We start from the raw sequence: 16,685 nt of genomic DNA, 5'->3' as shown, positions 1-16,685 counted from the left end.
TTAATCAATGTTTTTAACACTAAGTGTGCCAGTGAATGTATTCAGTGTTCTCTGTACAGGTAGTCCTCGGTTAACAATCAAAGTTCAGGCACTTGGCAGCCCACCTGCACTTAAGACCGCAGGGGCACTTCAATTCCCCACACCTGCCTATCTTCCCTCCCCCATCTCTGCCCTTTTGGCCACCTTGCACTCCGCTACCTCTGCCATCCCTGCTGCTCTACGCTCCACTGGCCCTGCAGCCCCAGCTGACTTTTACCATCTTCTTCCTCCTGCTGCTGACGAGGCACATCCAGCGTGGCCCTTCACATGACCAGCAGCTGCCTTGCAAAAGGCCAGGCTGGGCACGCCTCATCAGCAGGAGGAAGAAGACGGCGAAGGTCAGCTGGGAGCAGCAAGGGTGGCAGGGCCAGGGAAGCACAAGGAGGCGTGCAGGGCTGCTAAAAGGGTAGAGATGCGGGGGGAGACAGGCAGGTGGGGGGAGTTGAAGAGGAGGCAGTCCCTTACCTTACTGAGGCTCGGGGCTGGGAAGGACCAAGCCAGAATGGCTTAGATTGGGGTGGGTCCTCGCCTAAAGACTGGGTGGGATTTGGTTAATAGCAGCAACTGAGACTACCAGGATTGCCATCACTAAGCAAGGAAGTCACATGACATTGCACTTTATGACCACATCACTCAGTGATGGAAATTCCAGTCCCAATTACTGTTGTTAATTGAGGACTACCTGTACTAAACTGTAAGACTGCCTACAATATGGAAGCTGTGTGACCTAGTGACCATGAAAAACTTGGAACAGTTGTGAGTTGGGGGAGAGGAAAACAGCAATACATGCTGATTAAGAATTGAAGCTATGACACACTGTTACATGCCCAGGAGCTGTTGCAACTGTTTCTGCAATCACAGCAGTATCAGTAGTTGCTGCACAGTTTCTGAAATTTATTGAGGTAATGTGGCTTGCACAGTTGGAGGGAAATATCAGCATAGTTGTTTGGCTCAAGCTCATTATAATTAGGATGCTAATATATTTTCTGTGAGTTACAGAAATATTTCACATGCAACTCTAAATCATAGTTTAATGTTATATAAATTAGCATTGAGAATCAGAATAATTAAACACTGAAATATTTTCTGTGAGATGTATAAAAGTGGTTCACATACAATATGAAAACAGGGCATAGCATTATATGAGTGCATCTTCAGAATGTAAATGCAGGATTCATTTTTTCTGCCCTGCAAAAGGAAATTACATAATATTGCAAGCTATTGTTTATACTTGCTTTTCAAAGCAGTCTAATTTAAAGTGGTTCTGTATTCTGCTTTGGAAGGCGAGTAAAGTAATGGCAAAGACTTTAATATCTAATTTTTAAAAAAATCTGTAAAATGTGAAATATTGTATATATTACCAAGCTTTAAAATTCTCTATAGAATTTTATATATATATTCTGCAGAATATTGCCAAGCTTTAAAATTCTCTATAGAACAATAAGATATTTGTGGGAATTCTTCTTGCTCTTCTTGCCTATTTAACGTGTTTTGTAGTTTAAATAAAATCCTAAATTGAATTTCCATTAAAAATTCACATTAATTTATTCATCTGTATCAAGTATCTGATGGGATTTAACACTGGAATTTCTATTAGGATATACATTAATCTTGATGTAATACTCATTTTAATAATAATCTTATCCCAAAGATTTAGTGGGAGTTTTGTCCATCAAGTTATATCCACTGAAATTACATCTATTCATTTAGATATACTTAATGCACCAGACTCTGATAAACAAGTATGTTGTAGAATCTATACAAATTGTAATTCTTAATCTCCTACAAAAATCTGTAGATACAGTAGATCCCAAAGGCAATACATTAGACTTGTTCCAATTAATAGTATGGCCAGAAAATAAACCATTTTGCTATATAACTTCAACAATCTTGGTTAATGATATTATATAATTGTTAAGGATTGTCAAAGATAACCATAATTTTATATCAGCATATATGAACCATTTATATTCAGTGTGAAGTGGCACCACACCTTTAATATCTTGATACTGTCTAGTGGAAGAAGCCAGTGGTTGAAGAACCAAATTGAAAATTAAAGGAGACAAAAAATATCCTTGTTGGGTCCCACAATGTAATTTAAAGAGTTAACAGATGAACCCATTGGTAATAATTTTAGCCACAGGATGAAGATATCAAACTATAACAAAAATAATGGAAACCCATATCTTCAAAACACATTTCATAAATTAATTCTGGACTATTTCAAAGAACTTTTCAGCCTAACAAAATTAGAACAGCTGCTTCAAGTTTACCCATGGCTATATCCATAATATCAACCACCAGGAGAATGATATCAGATGCTTGTCTATTTTTTATAAATCCATACTGAAATGGGTGTATTGTAGATGGTATTACTTTTTATAGCCTCCTAGCTAATGTTGCTGTTAATATTTTAGAATCCACATTAAGCAGAGATATTGGTCTGTAGTTAGCACATCTTGTAGAATCTTTCTCAGGCTTTAATATTACTGTGACGTAAGTTTCATAATACAATGGAGGAAATACAGAGATTAAATGATTACAGGTAGTCCTCATTTAGTGACCACAATTGGGATCGGCAACTTGATCATTAAGTGAAGTGGTCACTAATGAAACCGTGACTGTGCTTATGATCTCACTTCAGCTTTCCTTTGCTTTACAGACTTGCAAAGGTCGTAAAAGTGAGGATTGGTCATAAAGTTACTTTTTCATCATCGTCATAACTGCAAATGGTGACTAAACGAGGCAGTTGCTAAACTAGGACTATCTGTAATTATAGACATCCAATACTATAGGAGCCAATAGGTCAATAAATGTTGTATACTAATCAACAGGAAACCCATTTGGTCTTGGGGGTTTGCCCAATTTCATGGTTTGCTATGATATTTTATGTGTTTGTTACCTTCAGTTAAAACTGTTATATAACTTACTTATAGCAAAGCAAATATTCAGAATATTCAGTTTCATTTAAGATTCACAACTTGGTTCAATATGATTATATTGTTTTGAACAGTTCTAATATAAGATTCTCCTTCTCTATCTTAAATTCATAGAGATCTTTATATGATTCTCTCTGCTTGCTGATTTGTCTTGTTTTGACATCAGTACATGCATTTTGTAGTTTCACAAGAAAAAGGTTGCACAGGTAAATAACAAGGACCTATGAGGAATCATCAGGTGTTCTGTCATTTGATGGCTTGTCAGGGTGAGGTTATTAATGAAAATTAGATCCTAAAATAACATTCCTTCAAGGGAGGGTTGATCTTCGTAAACTATTAGAATTGTTTTACTCGATAGGCAGAAGAAAACACATTTTTGTTAATGACGTGGGAGGTTTTGAAAAACTAGACTTGGAATTCTTTGCAATAACGTAGTCTGCTGGCTTCATGAGACATTTTAGTTCACTTTTTCCAATTCAGCTTTCTTGTCTAGTTGATTTCCTCATTCTTCAGACAAATGCTGAATAATATATATTCCAGGAATGGGGCAGACAAGTATGAATTCAAAACATGCAGTTTGGTGAATCACATTGGAAAGTTTGGACATCATATATTTATTTATACCCCTTACCTTATGAAATATGTTTTAAAGTAATGAACTAATAATTTGTATTCTATAGCAGCCAGATCTCAAAACAAAAAAAACCAACCACTGCTGACTTAGATACTTTTGATATTAATGTAATTTCAGTTTGACCCATGTTTCACAAAATTGAAGTAGAATCTTGCATAGGCAAATTGAGCAGCCTGCACCTTTCTCTAATGTTACTTGAATATTCCCACAAAGAAATGGTACAGAAAGAAACACTTTACATAGTTTGTTAAAGTAATGAGCTCCAAATCCCAGGATTGCATTCTATACTACTTTTTAGTTGGTGTCCAGGAATGAATACTTATTAATTAGGGAATGAGGAAAGTAAACAATTATAATACCTTCCATAAAATATTTTTGCTCATTAATTGATAAACAAAAACTTTATAACTTTGACCTTGAATAATATGGTTACGAATTTGAGGCGTCATAACCTGTTCATCTTGAGCTGAGTATTTTTATTCTTGTGCATTCCAGTATTGTTTTTTTTCAATAGCAAGGCTGTGCAGTATTTCAGATTCATATCCAAAAATGTTCTTCAGAGCATGTGGAGCACAAATGTAGCATCCATCTCCAACTCTTTAAAGCAGCTGTATCTTTTCCAAAATGGTACAGCTGTTATTAGAGCAGACAGCCATGTGATCCTAGGACAAAATGGAGGTATTTTAAAGGATCACCAACACATTCTACATTTATGCTTCTCCATATTCTGAAGCACCTTTTTCTAATTATTTCTGAAGTGCTGCACAGACCTTTTAGTAGTCTGGACAATAGGAATACACACACACACACAAAGTTAATCAGAATTCACTATAAATCTTCTTGTCTTTTTGTTTTTTGTTTTTGTTTTTTACTTCTTATGCCTCCTAATAGTAGCATTTTTATTGTTTTTCACTTAACTTTTCTTGAATAACATATATTAAGAGAAGTTAATCTCTTAAGATGTTTACTTGAGAAAAGTAAATTAACACTTTCTCAGTAGCCAGGCTGACAATTTCAGTAAAATCTATGACAAATACCCACAGACATCCAGACCATCCCATTTTCAAAGAGCTATGAAAATATGGCTGTTCAGAAAGGCATCTGGGATATTTGAAGATACTACTGCCCAAATGGCAACACATTAAGGGCCTTGCTGTTCATGTTTTTGATTTTTATACTTTAATTACATGTTACTTGTAAGACACTCAAGGTCAGCATATAAACCAAATAAATAAAATTCTCTTATTTATAACATCTGCAATACATATTATTCCACAACAGAAGTATAAGTAACATTTCCTTTCATTTTTAAATATTCAAAACTCTCTAAAAAGGAATAAGGTTTTTTAGGCCATGTATGGATTCAAGTTATAGTTTAATGGAAGGACTGGCTCTTTTTAAAAATAAGGTGCCAAAGTTAGGGTTTCTTTTACAACCATATAAAGACAGTATATAAATGTTCCCAAATGTTGAAGAAGGCTACCTTATTTCATTGGGAAAGCCCATAGAAACTGGAATTATTATATCATTCCTAGCCTATCAGGCCCATCCCTTTCTCATATTAAACTTTTTAGGCAAATTATTTGCTCAAAGAGATATCTATGTTAGAATTCAGCAAGATGTTGCCATCTCATTGCCTAGACCAGTGATCAGGTTTGTGAAATGCTAACCAGTAAAAGAAGGGTTTGATGGTTGGCGCAGTTATGCAATTGTTAGATTAACACAAGATAGAATGTGCCAATGCATTTCTTGTTCTTTGGAATTCAGGATAGCTGGGCTTCCAAAGGAAAAATAGAGACAGATGCTTTTTCAGCTATTTAGAAAATCACTGTTTAAAAATGATAAACACAAAGCAAGAGGCAAAGAGGAATATTGTCACAATTAGATAAATAACAAACAAAAATTACAGGAATATAGTCAATATATTAACCCAAATCGCTATTCTTATAATCAGAGTAAACAGTTTATAACCATAATCAGCTCCTAAAGATGCATCAAACTGAGTGCAAAAAACTATTTACAGTGCTTTGTGTAACAGGTTGTGTCAACTTACCTGACTCTGTATTATAATAACTCATGATTACAAATTCCTAAAACAGATTTTGCCAGTTCCATGTTCAGGGGGTGCCAATCTTCCTATCTGATTTTAGAAAGAACGGGATGGTGATCATTCTCTTTCATTTCTTTGCCCGTGCAGATCTTGATAAGGAGGATTATATAAGGCCATCTTCCCCAATTTGGGCACTCTCCAAAACTGAATTTGCCTCCCAGAATTTTTAACAATGGCTATTCTGGCAGGGCAATTCTGGGAGCTGAAATCTACACATGTGGAGACCATCCATATTTGAGAAGCTTCAGATAAAGCTGTTTATGGTACTGGTCGTAATGACTATGTATTAATTCCAGTATCAGAGCTAGTGTGCCTTTCAGTATCATTGGTGGAATAGGGTTGTTGTACTCATGTTCTGCTTGTAGTTTTCCCTATTTCATTATAGTAATAACATATACCAGTATGGTATTGTAGTTACTAGCTTATGTATTATTTTATGCTTTGAAAAGTCTAATCCAGATAGACCCTTATGCAACTTTTTACATGGCTCAGATTTCCCTCCCAAATTATCTGAAACCTGTAATATATATATATATATATATATATATATATATATATATATATCATGAGATTTCAGCCATCATACCCAGAAATCGCTTGAATCTTATGCAAGGACCTAGAAACCTCTCAGGATCTCATACAAGTCTGCCAAAACCTCTAACAAGATTTTGGCATCCTTGTTCAAGTCTTCCTGAGAACTGATGGCTGTTACGAGATTTTAGCAATTTTAAAAACTGTATTTTTATTATTAGTTCTAATTCAGTTCTAGGGAGTTATAGATACCATTGTGGGTAACATGTTACTATCAGCACAATGTTGATTATTAGTAGCAAGATTTTGGGGTTGTCAAGCTTCAGTTCAATAGATCAGTTTTCATTTAAAACACACACACCCATCCCAAAAGGAAAAAGGAGGGGTGTGAAACTGAACTGATGTTGGACTTAGCTATATATTGCTTCAATTAAATGGTATCTTCAGCTGAATAACATTGAATAATAATGCAGAGACTACATTTTCAGCTGAGAGGCAGCAGGAAGAAAAATAATGTTTCCCCTTCTTCCCTCTACAAACTTTGCTTTTTCCAGAGTTTGGACATCTCTACATTCCAGGATAGAAAAATAACCCTTGTTTTGTCAAGTGGAATAAAGTTCAATACAGGCTACCTACATATCTGGTATTCTATTTTAAAAGTTTACAAATAGCCTTCAGGCCTCTTTCCTCTCTGTGACTTCCATATCATTCAGCATCTGACATCCCCAGAAGACTGCTGAGAAACTATTATTTTAAATTTCTCACAGTACTATGGAACCACAACACTTTAAGCCCTCTATTAAGTTTAGATTCCCAGCTGCTGACTGCTGATGCTAACTGGCACTACTCATAGACATTGGAGGGGGCTCAAAAAGCAAATGGCTTTTTGCTGAGGTTCCCTACAATTTTATAAGCTGGCCTTATTATTTGCAACTCAGTGCTCAGAAAAATGGGAATTCCAAAACATCTCATTGTCCTCATCAGAAATTTATATACAGGTCAGGAAGCCACAGTATGGATAGAACATGGTGAAACAGATTGGTTCCAGGTTGGCAAAGAAGTGGGACAAGGCTATATACTCTCCCCTTATTTATTCAACCTACATGCTAAATATATATTAAGGGAAGCTGGATTGGAAGAAGATGAGCATGGTTTTAAAATTAGACAAAGAAATATCAACACTGTACTAAGATATGACACTACCTTGATAGCAAAAAATGCAAAGGATCTGCAAGCCCTAGTAATAAAAATCAAGGAGTGCAGTGAAAAAATGGGTCTAAAATTAAATGTAAAAGACCAAACTAATGACAACAGGTAGAATAAGCAGCCGTAGAATTGACAAGATATCGAAGTGGTGCTAGCTTCTGCCTTTTAGGATCAACCATCAACAGTAAAGGAACAAGCAGTCAAGAAATACACTGCAGACTAGCACTTGGTAGAGCAGCCGTGAAGATCTTGAAAAAGATATTCAAATGCCATGATGTGTCTATACCTACAAAGATCAGAATTGTGCAAGCCATGGTATTCCCTATGACACTCTATGAAAGTGAAAGTTGGACTTTGAAGAAGCAAGAGTATTGATGCTTTTAAACTTTGGCATTGGAGAAGACTCCTGAGAATACCATGGACAGCCAAGAAAACAAACCAATGGATCATCAAACAAATCAACCCAGAGTTCTCACTCAAGGTACAAATGACTAAGCTCAAATTATCCTACTTTGGACACATTATGCAAAGAGGTAGCTCCATGAAGAAGGTTCTAATGCTGGGAAAGGTGGAAGGAAAGTGAAGAAGATGATGGCCAGTAATGAGGTGGATAGACTTAGTTACGGTGGCAGTGGGTGTGTCATTAGAAGGACCAGGTTAGGGACAGAACATCATGGAGAAAATATATGTGGTCACTGAGTCAACAACTTGATGGCACATAATCAATATTATTTGCAGCAGTAGATAAAAATAGTCTCGTCATGCTCAATTCCTGGTGACTACATGGAACAACCATATTGTCTCTGCAACAAAGTAGATATGATTTGCCATAGCCGCCTTCTGGTACCCCCACCCCACCCTCTGTTCCATCCCTGCTTAACTGTTGAGATTAGCCAAGATTGACTAGGTAGTGCCGCCTGCTGTGACGTAGAGGCTAGTAATAGCAAAAATAATGTCTTAAATCTATTTTTTTTTAAATAAAGCTTTTAGTTTTTTGGGGGCGGGGGGAACAGGATTATGTACTTTTGATCCTGAATTGTTCATTTATGACAGGGTTAGCAAATTATGCTCTGTGTCTTCTTAAAATAGAATGGATAATAGTTCATTTGAGTGATAATCTGCCAGGATGTGCATATATTTATTTCATAAAGGTACTTTTTATCTTATCAATGATGATGCAAATCGCACTGCTTCTCTATGTCATTTGAAATTGGATCAGATGCATGTATATAGTAAGATTATCTTCACCCCTTGATAGCATAATACTTGTATAAGTCTGACAAGGACTATTAGGTGCTTTCACACATAAACTGTTTTGTTGCAACATATTAATTTGTTTTCAAAGTGTATGACACTGTGAAATGAAAGTCTTTGCCTTGCCTTACAGATGTACCCATCCTTTTTACCTTCCTTCATGGGACCACAGCCTGAGTCTCATTTACGTTAACTAAGACTGGCACCCAGCAAACTACAGGGCTGTGAATCTTCTTTTTCCTGTAGCAATTATTTGATCTTTTGTTTTTATGTATTATTAATATGCTATTATGTTTAAATGGCATTTTTAATCACTATTTTTGAAAGTCTACCATTATGCTAATAAATATAATCTTTGTTTTTTGCCTGTTCCTCTCTACTTGATCAAATAATTCTTTTCTGAAAAAAATCAGTATCTATTTCATATCCCTTAATCTTTGAGTCACATGCTACTTTATAACATTTATTTATTTATTTAATTTATATAGCAACCCATCTCACAAACTTGTGACATTCAGAAAAGGAAAGATAAACTTTTTAAAAATAGTTTTTTAAAATACTGATACATTTAGCTACTTATAGAGTCCCCCAGATCTTGAAATCTTGGAGCTTATCAATCAAATGTCTACATTTCTAGCACTGAATCAAAACACAAACTGGTATGCAGGGTAGGCATAATCCAATTTTGATTTTCAATTGTTTAGATGCTATAATGGTGGAAAACTCTTCTTGCTGCGGGTGCTAAAATGGAATTTGTTGAGGAAAACATTTGAATAGAAATTAAATACTTGTGCTTAGCATGTGTACTGTTCCTTAAGTCTTTCTCCTTGAGGCACTATTTTTCCATTCCTTCTGACTGATGGATTTTGGTATACTACTAAAAATGGTCTTATTCCAAAAATAATATTGCAAAAATAAAAGGATAGAACCTGATAGGAGAAACCTGAGTTCAAACCAGGATACCCAGAGGCTCCCTTTGGATAATTCTTCTTGTTCACTGTCTCTACTATAAAGGGTATTTCTACATTCACGAAGCTGTTAAAGGGGAAAATAGGGGAGAAAAGTGTTTATTTTGTAGCAAAAAAAAAAAAATTAGACTATCTTAAATTTGTATAAAAGTTTTCTTTATTGTTTACTGCTTTAATTGCTGCTTATGTACAAAACAGATTTTTAATTTAATTACTCATGTTAATTAAATAGTAATGCACAGGCAAGAGTTGATGTAAACAATTTAGCTTTTTTTGTTTTTTATGTATTTTATGGGATATGAATTTCTTTTTAAAATTTTACATGAGATTACCCCACTAGCTTTTTTCATGACAGAATATTGACTGCTGAAGTTATTATAATAATTTCAAGGTGAAGCATGCATCTAGTATCATACCAGACGACTCTCTATACAGATACAATTTAAAGCGCACTACGGTCCTTTCAGACGAATAGAAATCCCAATGGAAGAATTACTTTGGCTAAAATATTCATTTGACTTTAGTTTTCTGCTTTCTAAATAGATAGAAAGATGCAGAAAATTTCAAGTTCAAAACAATTTTGAAAGCTCAAAACATTCAGTATTCAAAATACTTTGTACATTTCTATGAATAGGCTTCCACAACGTAAGGAATAATTGTGACCTTTACTCTGACTATTACAAAGGTCTGTGAGGTTGGCAGGGATATATGGTTATGTAAGTTGAAGTAGTTGCATTTGTTTATGTATAAGATGAAATACTCTGATTTACAGTAAAAGCTGTATCCAAGTAAGGAAAGCTGAGTCCTATTTAGTTTTTTATCACACCCAATCTCTATGCTGCTTTGGTTTAGCTCAAACAAAAAACAAGAAATCCTTTCTCGCAATGTATAGGTTTAAAAAGAAATGTTTGGATAAAAATGGGTTCTGTGAGCTTTCATAGTAAATTTGGCATTGTGATACTCCTGTGGTTGTCAAATATAAAAGCAATTCTCAAAGTAATCTGGATTATACATCTTGGTGCTAGAAATGTACAGATTATAACCCTTTTAGAAAAATCCAGGGCCTCTGACATTGGGAAAAAAGCAAAATGGGGGATGTTGGACTTGTGGTGTTTTTTTCTTTAGAAAACCTGAAAAAGGAATCCAGTACCTGATTGAGAGAGGCTTTGTGCCAGATACGCCTGTTGGAGTTGCCCATTTCCTTTTACAGAGAAAAGGACTCAGCAGACAAATGATTGGAGAGTTCCTGGGAAATCGACAAAAGCAGTTCAACAGGGATGTTTTAGAGTAAGTACCATATATGAAACCCTTGTTACACATTTAAGTATATGCTACATTTTTTTTAAAAAAAGCTGATGCTTCTGAGTGTCTTGTGTTTAAGTCAAAAGCGATTGAAGGGAGGAAAAATTGCCAAAATGCCAAAACTGAAATTGCAATATTAGTTCTTCCTTAATTCATGAGAATTAAACAACACAATCAAGGTGAAGAAATCATTTCATTTACTATTTCGTCCATGCATCCAGATCAGCAGGACTAATGGAGATGAAAGTATATAAAGTGGTTTATTTTATTTTTTTGTTTTGTTTTGCTGTATTGCAATTCATGATTATTTAAAATAGATAGGAATAAGTTCATCCAGTTGCAAAATGGTATATTCATTTTTTGAAACAAAATACAGTTTTCTTTTCAAAGGTGACATTTTTGATTACTGTATATAAGGTAGTGTTGATTTATAGAAGCAAGAACTAATATTGCAAACTGAACTATTCATCTGACTCCCCCGTTATTCAGAAATGTCAGTGTTCTCCCTTCTGAAAAATCAATCAAACAAAAAGTTAAGGGAGTAAATAGAAATAGAACAGTCAATGAAACAGTGAATAGTAGAACCACACAACTGATCACACAATCATTTCTAATTATAACCCCTCACATATAATTTGAAGCTGACCAGCCATAGTGTTTGCTGCCACTCTGAAAATACTAAGAGCACAATGAACCAATCAGTACTCCCTCCCGTTGATCAATGGGAAAGCGCAGAGAACATAATTCAGTCAGTGCCCTGATCCAAGGTGCTCCAGTTTTGTAACAACAGTTACGTGCACACACACACATACACACACAATTCTAGCATACATTCCCTCCACCTTTTCAGTAATGTTGTATTCTTTTGCCTGGTTGTTCAAAAACAAACAGAATGGCGTCTTTAAAGGAATGACTGTGGATAAGCACAGAAATAAGACACTTATAATGTGTTGTGGGGATGTATAATAATGGTTTCCTTGAGGCTGGAAATTGATGTAAAGCAAGAATTCCCACCAGTGGAAAAATAGACCTCCCACAAGTTTTGTGGAACTACAGCGATTCAAAAGAAAGATCAAGCTTTGCCTTAGTTTCAAATACATTAACACAGAGCCAGAAATAGATTAAGCTCCCATTGACATCACAAGATCAGACAAGTCCAGTAGGACTGCATGAATATGCCAAGTATTTAATGAAGCATCACTGTGGAAAATAAAAGATCATCTGATGTTGATGGGATATGAGCAGTCCTCTCTTGTGGTTTTTGTGTAGCCAATGAACCATTTAATTGGCATCTGAAATCTTAGAAGTATACAATGTACTAGTTTACTTCAATTAGATAATTTTCTGGGCTATGAAGCTATGAATGGTCAAATCTAGTTGGTTCACTGATAAGAGACCACCAGGGTAGGGTAGGGTAGGCTAGATAATTTAAAACCATTCCAGAAGAAGGCAGTGACAAACCCACTTGCATATTCTTGCCAAGAAACTTGCATGGAGGTGTCTGTGTAGTCATCACGAGTTGATTTAAGTAGACTTTACTTTCTTATGCAGTAATTGGGAAACACAATCTATATTATTGTAAAGTGAGATGGGCGATGACTAAATTTGAAATCAAACAATTAATTAATTAATTAATTACAAGTGCCTTGTGGGCTCTTCCTGAACTGATATGGCCTATGTTTAATTACCACACATGAATGCAAACTGTACTTAAATTGAATGCAAACTGAAGCTAACTGTACTTAAAAAATCCTACCTGGTCCTCAATCTTTCCTGAAAAAAATCTACATGGAAGTTCAGTTCCAAAGCTATGTATTTGTAAAAGCGGTCCTATAGTTTCAAGTGCTAATGTGGGAAACTTAAAACTATCAAATGAAACATTTTTTGCAGGAATTGTTCTGTATAAGAATACTGATACATTTTATGTTGCCAAAACTCTGCATACAAATTAGGAAAGTTGTTTCTTACTGCCACTTCTTTATATTTGCTCAAGTGATTAAAACTCTTATGGATTAAACATTCATTACTTTATTCTTCTTTTAAGCCATGCAGTAGAGATTCAGTCACTTAACGCAGCACTGGAATACAGCCAAAACATTAAATTAAATATACCATCACAATCTGCACTTAAATCAATCAGTATTAATTAGCTTATATTTTAGTATGTTGCTCTGTGCTGTGGAATTTATATAGAGCAAGAAAGCAGAAACATACTATTTACATGCCAAAGCAGTTCATATTTTCTTCCTACATGTAAATGTCAGAACAACTTTTTTTTTTAAATTAATTCGGTATTAAATGCCACTCAAAATGCTAAGTTTCATTGCAGTATGATAGCTACAACATAGACGGGTTTTCATTTGTTAACCATCTGTATTTTATACATTGGTACCATAGCTAATTAGGCTGTAGGGAAGATTTTCAAATGGGTATATATTGTCCAATAATTAAAATGCAAAATAATAAATCAGAAATAGATTTGAATCTAATTTGACACTCAGGCATTCCATTAACTGTTTAATTGGTGAACTCCACCATGCTAAAGGATAAAATCAGGACAAATTCAATGTATACATTCTCTTTAGTGACATTTTATGGATGGAGAAGTAACCCTTCATTCAAAAACTAGTTCCTATTTGCCTTATCTTGGTTGTGGGTTCATACAAATCATAGCTTTCTAGGAAGATTCCATCTCAGAAGAGAATGAACAGGGAGACCTTAGAAAACAACAATATGTTGAATGAGGACTAAAACTTGTTTGTCAGGGAAAAATTGGGCCCCATAAGTGCAGGATGTACAGCCCAAATTCTGATTTAGACTCAAAGCCTGCAGGAACAGTGGCATCACCATGCAGAGAATCAAAAGACTGGCAGATTCAAAACTGCAAGATTTACAAGAAAAAGTTATTGGGGGGTATTGATCTACTCAGAAAACTCTATTGGTCCTCAACAGACTTGCATTCTGAGCTGCGTTAGAGATGTGCCAGTGGGTGAATCTTTTTATATAAGGCTTTCTGTTTGAAAGGGAGCCAGTGTTGAAAATAATCATGCTTTGCATATTAATGAGATCTGCTCTCTTGAATCAGCTGACTACTTAAATTCTGACCAGATTTGCAATTTGTCTTATCATGTATCTTTAGATTGGAGCTTTGATTACTTGTCTTTGTTGACTCTTTGGCTGCCTCTACACTATATTTTCTGCCCATAGCTCTGTGTATTGGAGACATTTTAACTTATGTGACTATGTCTGCTCTGCTGAGTCCGATGGCTGAGACAGGACAATACAGTCCCTACAATTCTCTGTAGCCTGATGATATTTAGTAATTATTTTGGGACTGATAATAAATTGTAATGTTCCATAATGCCTGCAGTTGGCGCACTTTGGGTTCCTTCAATTAAACAATGTCATCTATCAGGACCCCAGGAGTACACCTTCTCTGTAGCAGCACCTGACTTCTGGAATGAAGCTGCCCGCAAGATCCAGATGGCCCCCACTCTGCTGTTTTTCAGAAGAGCCATAAAGACCTGGCTCTTTACCCAAGCCTTTGATGTAGGAGAGTGAGGCCCCTTGCTTCATTCCGTCTAGTCTGTCGTTCCTGTCATCTTTTATCCTTTATTGATTTTATTGTAATTTCTTTATTTGATTGCTGTGAGCCACTCAGTCTTATTGGGAATCAGATGGCATACAAATTTTAAACATTATTATTATTATCATTATTATTATTATTATTATTACAATCCTTTTTGTTTATATTTAGAACAAAAATCCAATAACACATGCTAGACACAAATCAATAAAATAAGACTGAGCAGGATTTGAAATGAAGTCGTGAATCCAGAGGAACACGAATGAAGGGACATCTGCTCATGTTAGAGAAGTCTCTGAATTTGTTGCTGACATTTTGTGTGACAAACCTGTCATCAACATCATAACTGAACCTTTCTTACAATTACCTATTCTTTATTTGCCACTCCTTGGCCTGACATTATGGAGAAAAAAGTAGAAAGCATATCTAGCAAGATTTGTCTGCATTTTATTATAATGGGAATATATTGGAGAATGGCTGGATTTACAAAAAGAAAACTGGTTGGTGCTGAACCAAAACACATGAATGCTTTCTTTGTCTCAGCTGTGTTGTGGATGAGATGGACTTCTCAGCTATGGAACTGGATGAAGCTCTCAGGAAATTTCAAGCTCATATCCGTGTCCAGGGAGAAGCTCAGAAAGTAGAACGACTCATTGAAGCTTTTAGGTATGGCATAACAGGTTACAGAAGCTGATCAAATACTTATCCTCTCATCCATTAACACTCAGGAATGAGAGTTTGGTTGAATGTACTTACTTTTTAAAATTTGCACAAGTCGTCATTCAGATAACCTGATGAGCTAAAATTATGTATACATATTGTAGATCCTGGTAGCTTAATTTGTTCATTCTTTTGTCATCCATTTTAAACTGAAACAAAAGAATGGTACTATTTCAGTTTAAGCTTTAAAAAAGAAGTTAAATATATGCTCTCATGTTAAAATGCATTGGCCTATACAGTTACTGTGATAACCTTGAATTAAGCAGTTTAGCTTAGCTGAGCAAAGACATTAGCTCATTAAAGCCTATTCAAATGTTCTTTATCCTGGTGGAGATGTGAGAAGAAATGTAAAAGTCATCCAGTGTTCCTAAAATAAAGGAATACACTCTCAGGCATTGATTTTTAGCTGTCAAATCAATGGCAGTCATTAAGCAGAAAAAGGAAAAGGCTTCTATGCCCACTAAAGTCAGTTTGCAATCCTGTGCATATGGTATATAATAGGAATCTCTATGGATTACAGCTGTTTTATATATCAATGAATAGTTACACTTTTTTAAATGACTCACTTAGGCTGTGTAAGCTTGGTCTGAAGCAAGGATATTTTACAAGTGTCATGGCACACTATATATGAATTCTAGTGTTCAATCCACAAAAATCAGTATTACATACCCAGTTGGCAAATGTAAGTCATATTACACTTTTGCAATAGCCTTCAAATCACTTAGTATAAAGAATATATGTTCAAACTCCAGTTGGGTTGGTGAAATGTGCAAATTTAGGAAATTAATTTCATAAAATGATATAGTTATCATATTGTTATACCTGGGTGCTTCTATTTAATACATGAAGTTTGAGGGACTGAGAGCATTTACTTTAAAGTATCCTGCAGTATAGACTCTTATTATTAGGTGAGAGAATAGAATAAAACAGTAAATAATTTTATAGAGCCAAATGGATAATGATAGGAATATAATTCGGCATCCTGAATGAGTGTATTGGTTTTTTTCTAAATGCCATATTGACTTATCCTTGAATCTGACCTAGTATTTTTCTTCAATGTCTTTTCTAGCCAGAGATACTGCATCTGCAATCCAGGTGTTGTAAGGCAGTTCAGAAATCCTGACACCATCTTCATCCTTGCTTTTGCAATCATATTATTAAACACAGATATGTATAGTCCAAATGTAAAACCAGAACGTAAAATGAAGCTTGAAGATTTTGTCAAAAATCTGAGAGGTAAGCATAATTTGGAGATTTATCAGTATCTAGAGACCTGGGTATATTATATTGTCTTCCAGTACTGAACACTGTGGAACAAGTGCTGAGAGCTTAGCCATTCTTCTTCAAAAGCTTTGAAGGAGCTAATCCACCATACCTGCTGCCTATGTTTCTGTCT

At 35.2% G+C, this 16,685-nt stretch overlaps 1 protein-coding gene across 11 annotated transcripts in view; it reads left to right on the top strand.

The window, feature by feature from the left end:
• IQSEC1 (IQ motif and Sec7 domain ArfGEF 1) overlaps positions 1-16,685 on the top strand; it is a 328,329-nt gene that overhangs the window by 281,046 nt on the left and 30,598 nt on the right. For all 11 annotated transcript variants that reach the window (XM_088134152.1, XM_088134143.1, XM_088134141.1 and 8 more), the window contains 3 exons: positions 10,807-10,968; positions 15,113-15,235; positions 16,359-16,525. In XM_088134152.1, the coding sequence (XP_087990278.1) occupies positions 10,807-10,968; positions 15,113-15,235; positions 16,359-16,525 (452 nt within the window). The remainder of the gene's footprint in view (positions 1-10,806; positions 10,969-15,112; positions 15,236-16,358; positions 16,526-16,685) is intronic.

This window comes from Python bivittatus, unplaced genomic scaffold (genome assembly GCF_059951505.1).
Source record: "Python bivittatus isolate LINGU-HERP-01145 unplaced genomic scaffold, Pbiv_v1 ctg000080_np1212, whole genome shotgun sequence".
In the NCBI taxonomy this organism is placed as follows: Eukaryota; Metazoa; Chordata; class Lepidosauria; order Squamata; family Pythonidae; genus Python; species Python bivittatus.
This window is presented reverse-complemented; position numbering and strand designations above follow the sequence as displayed.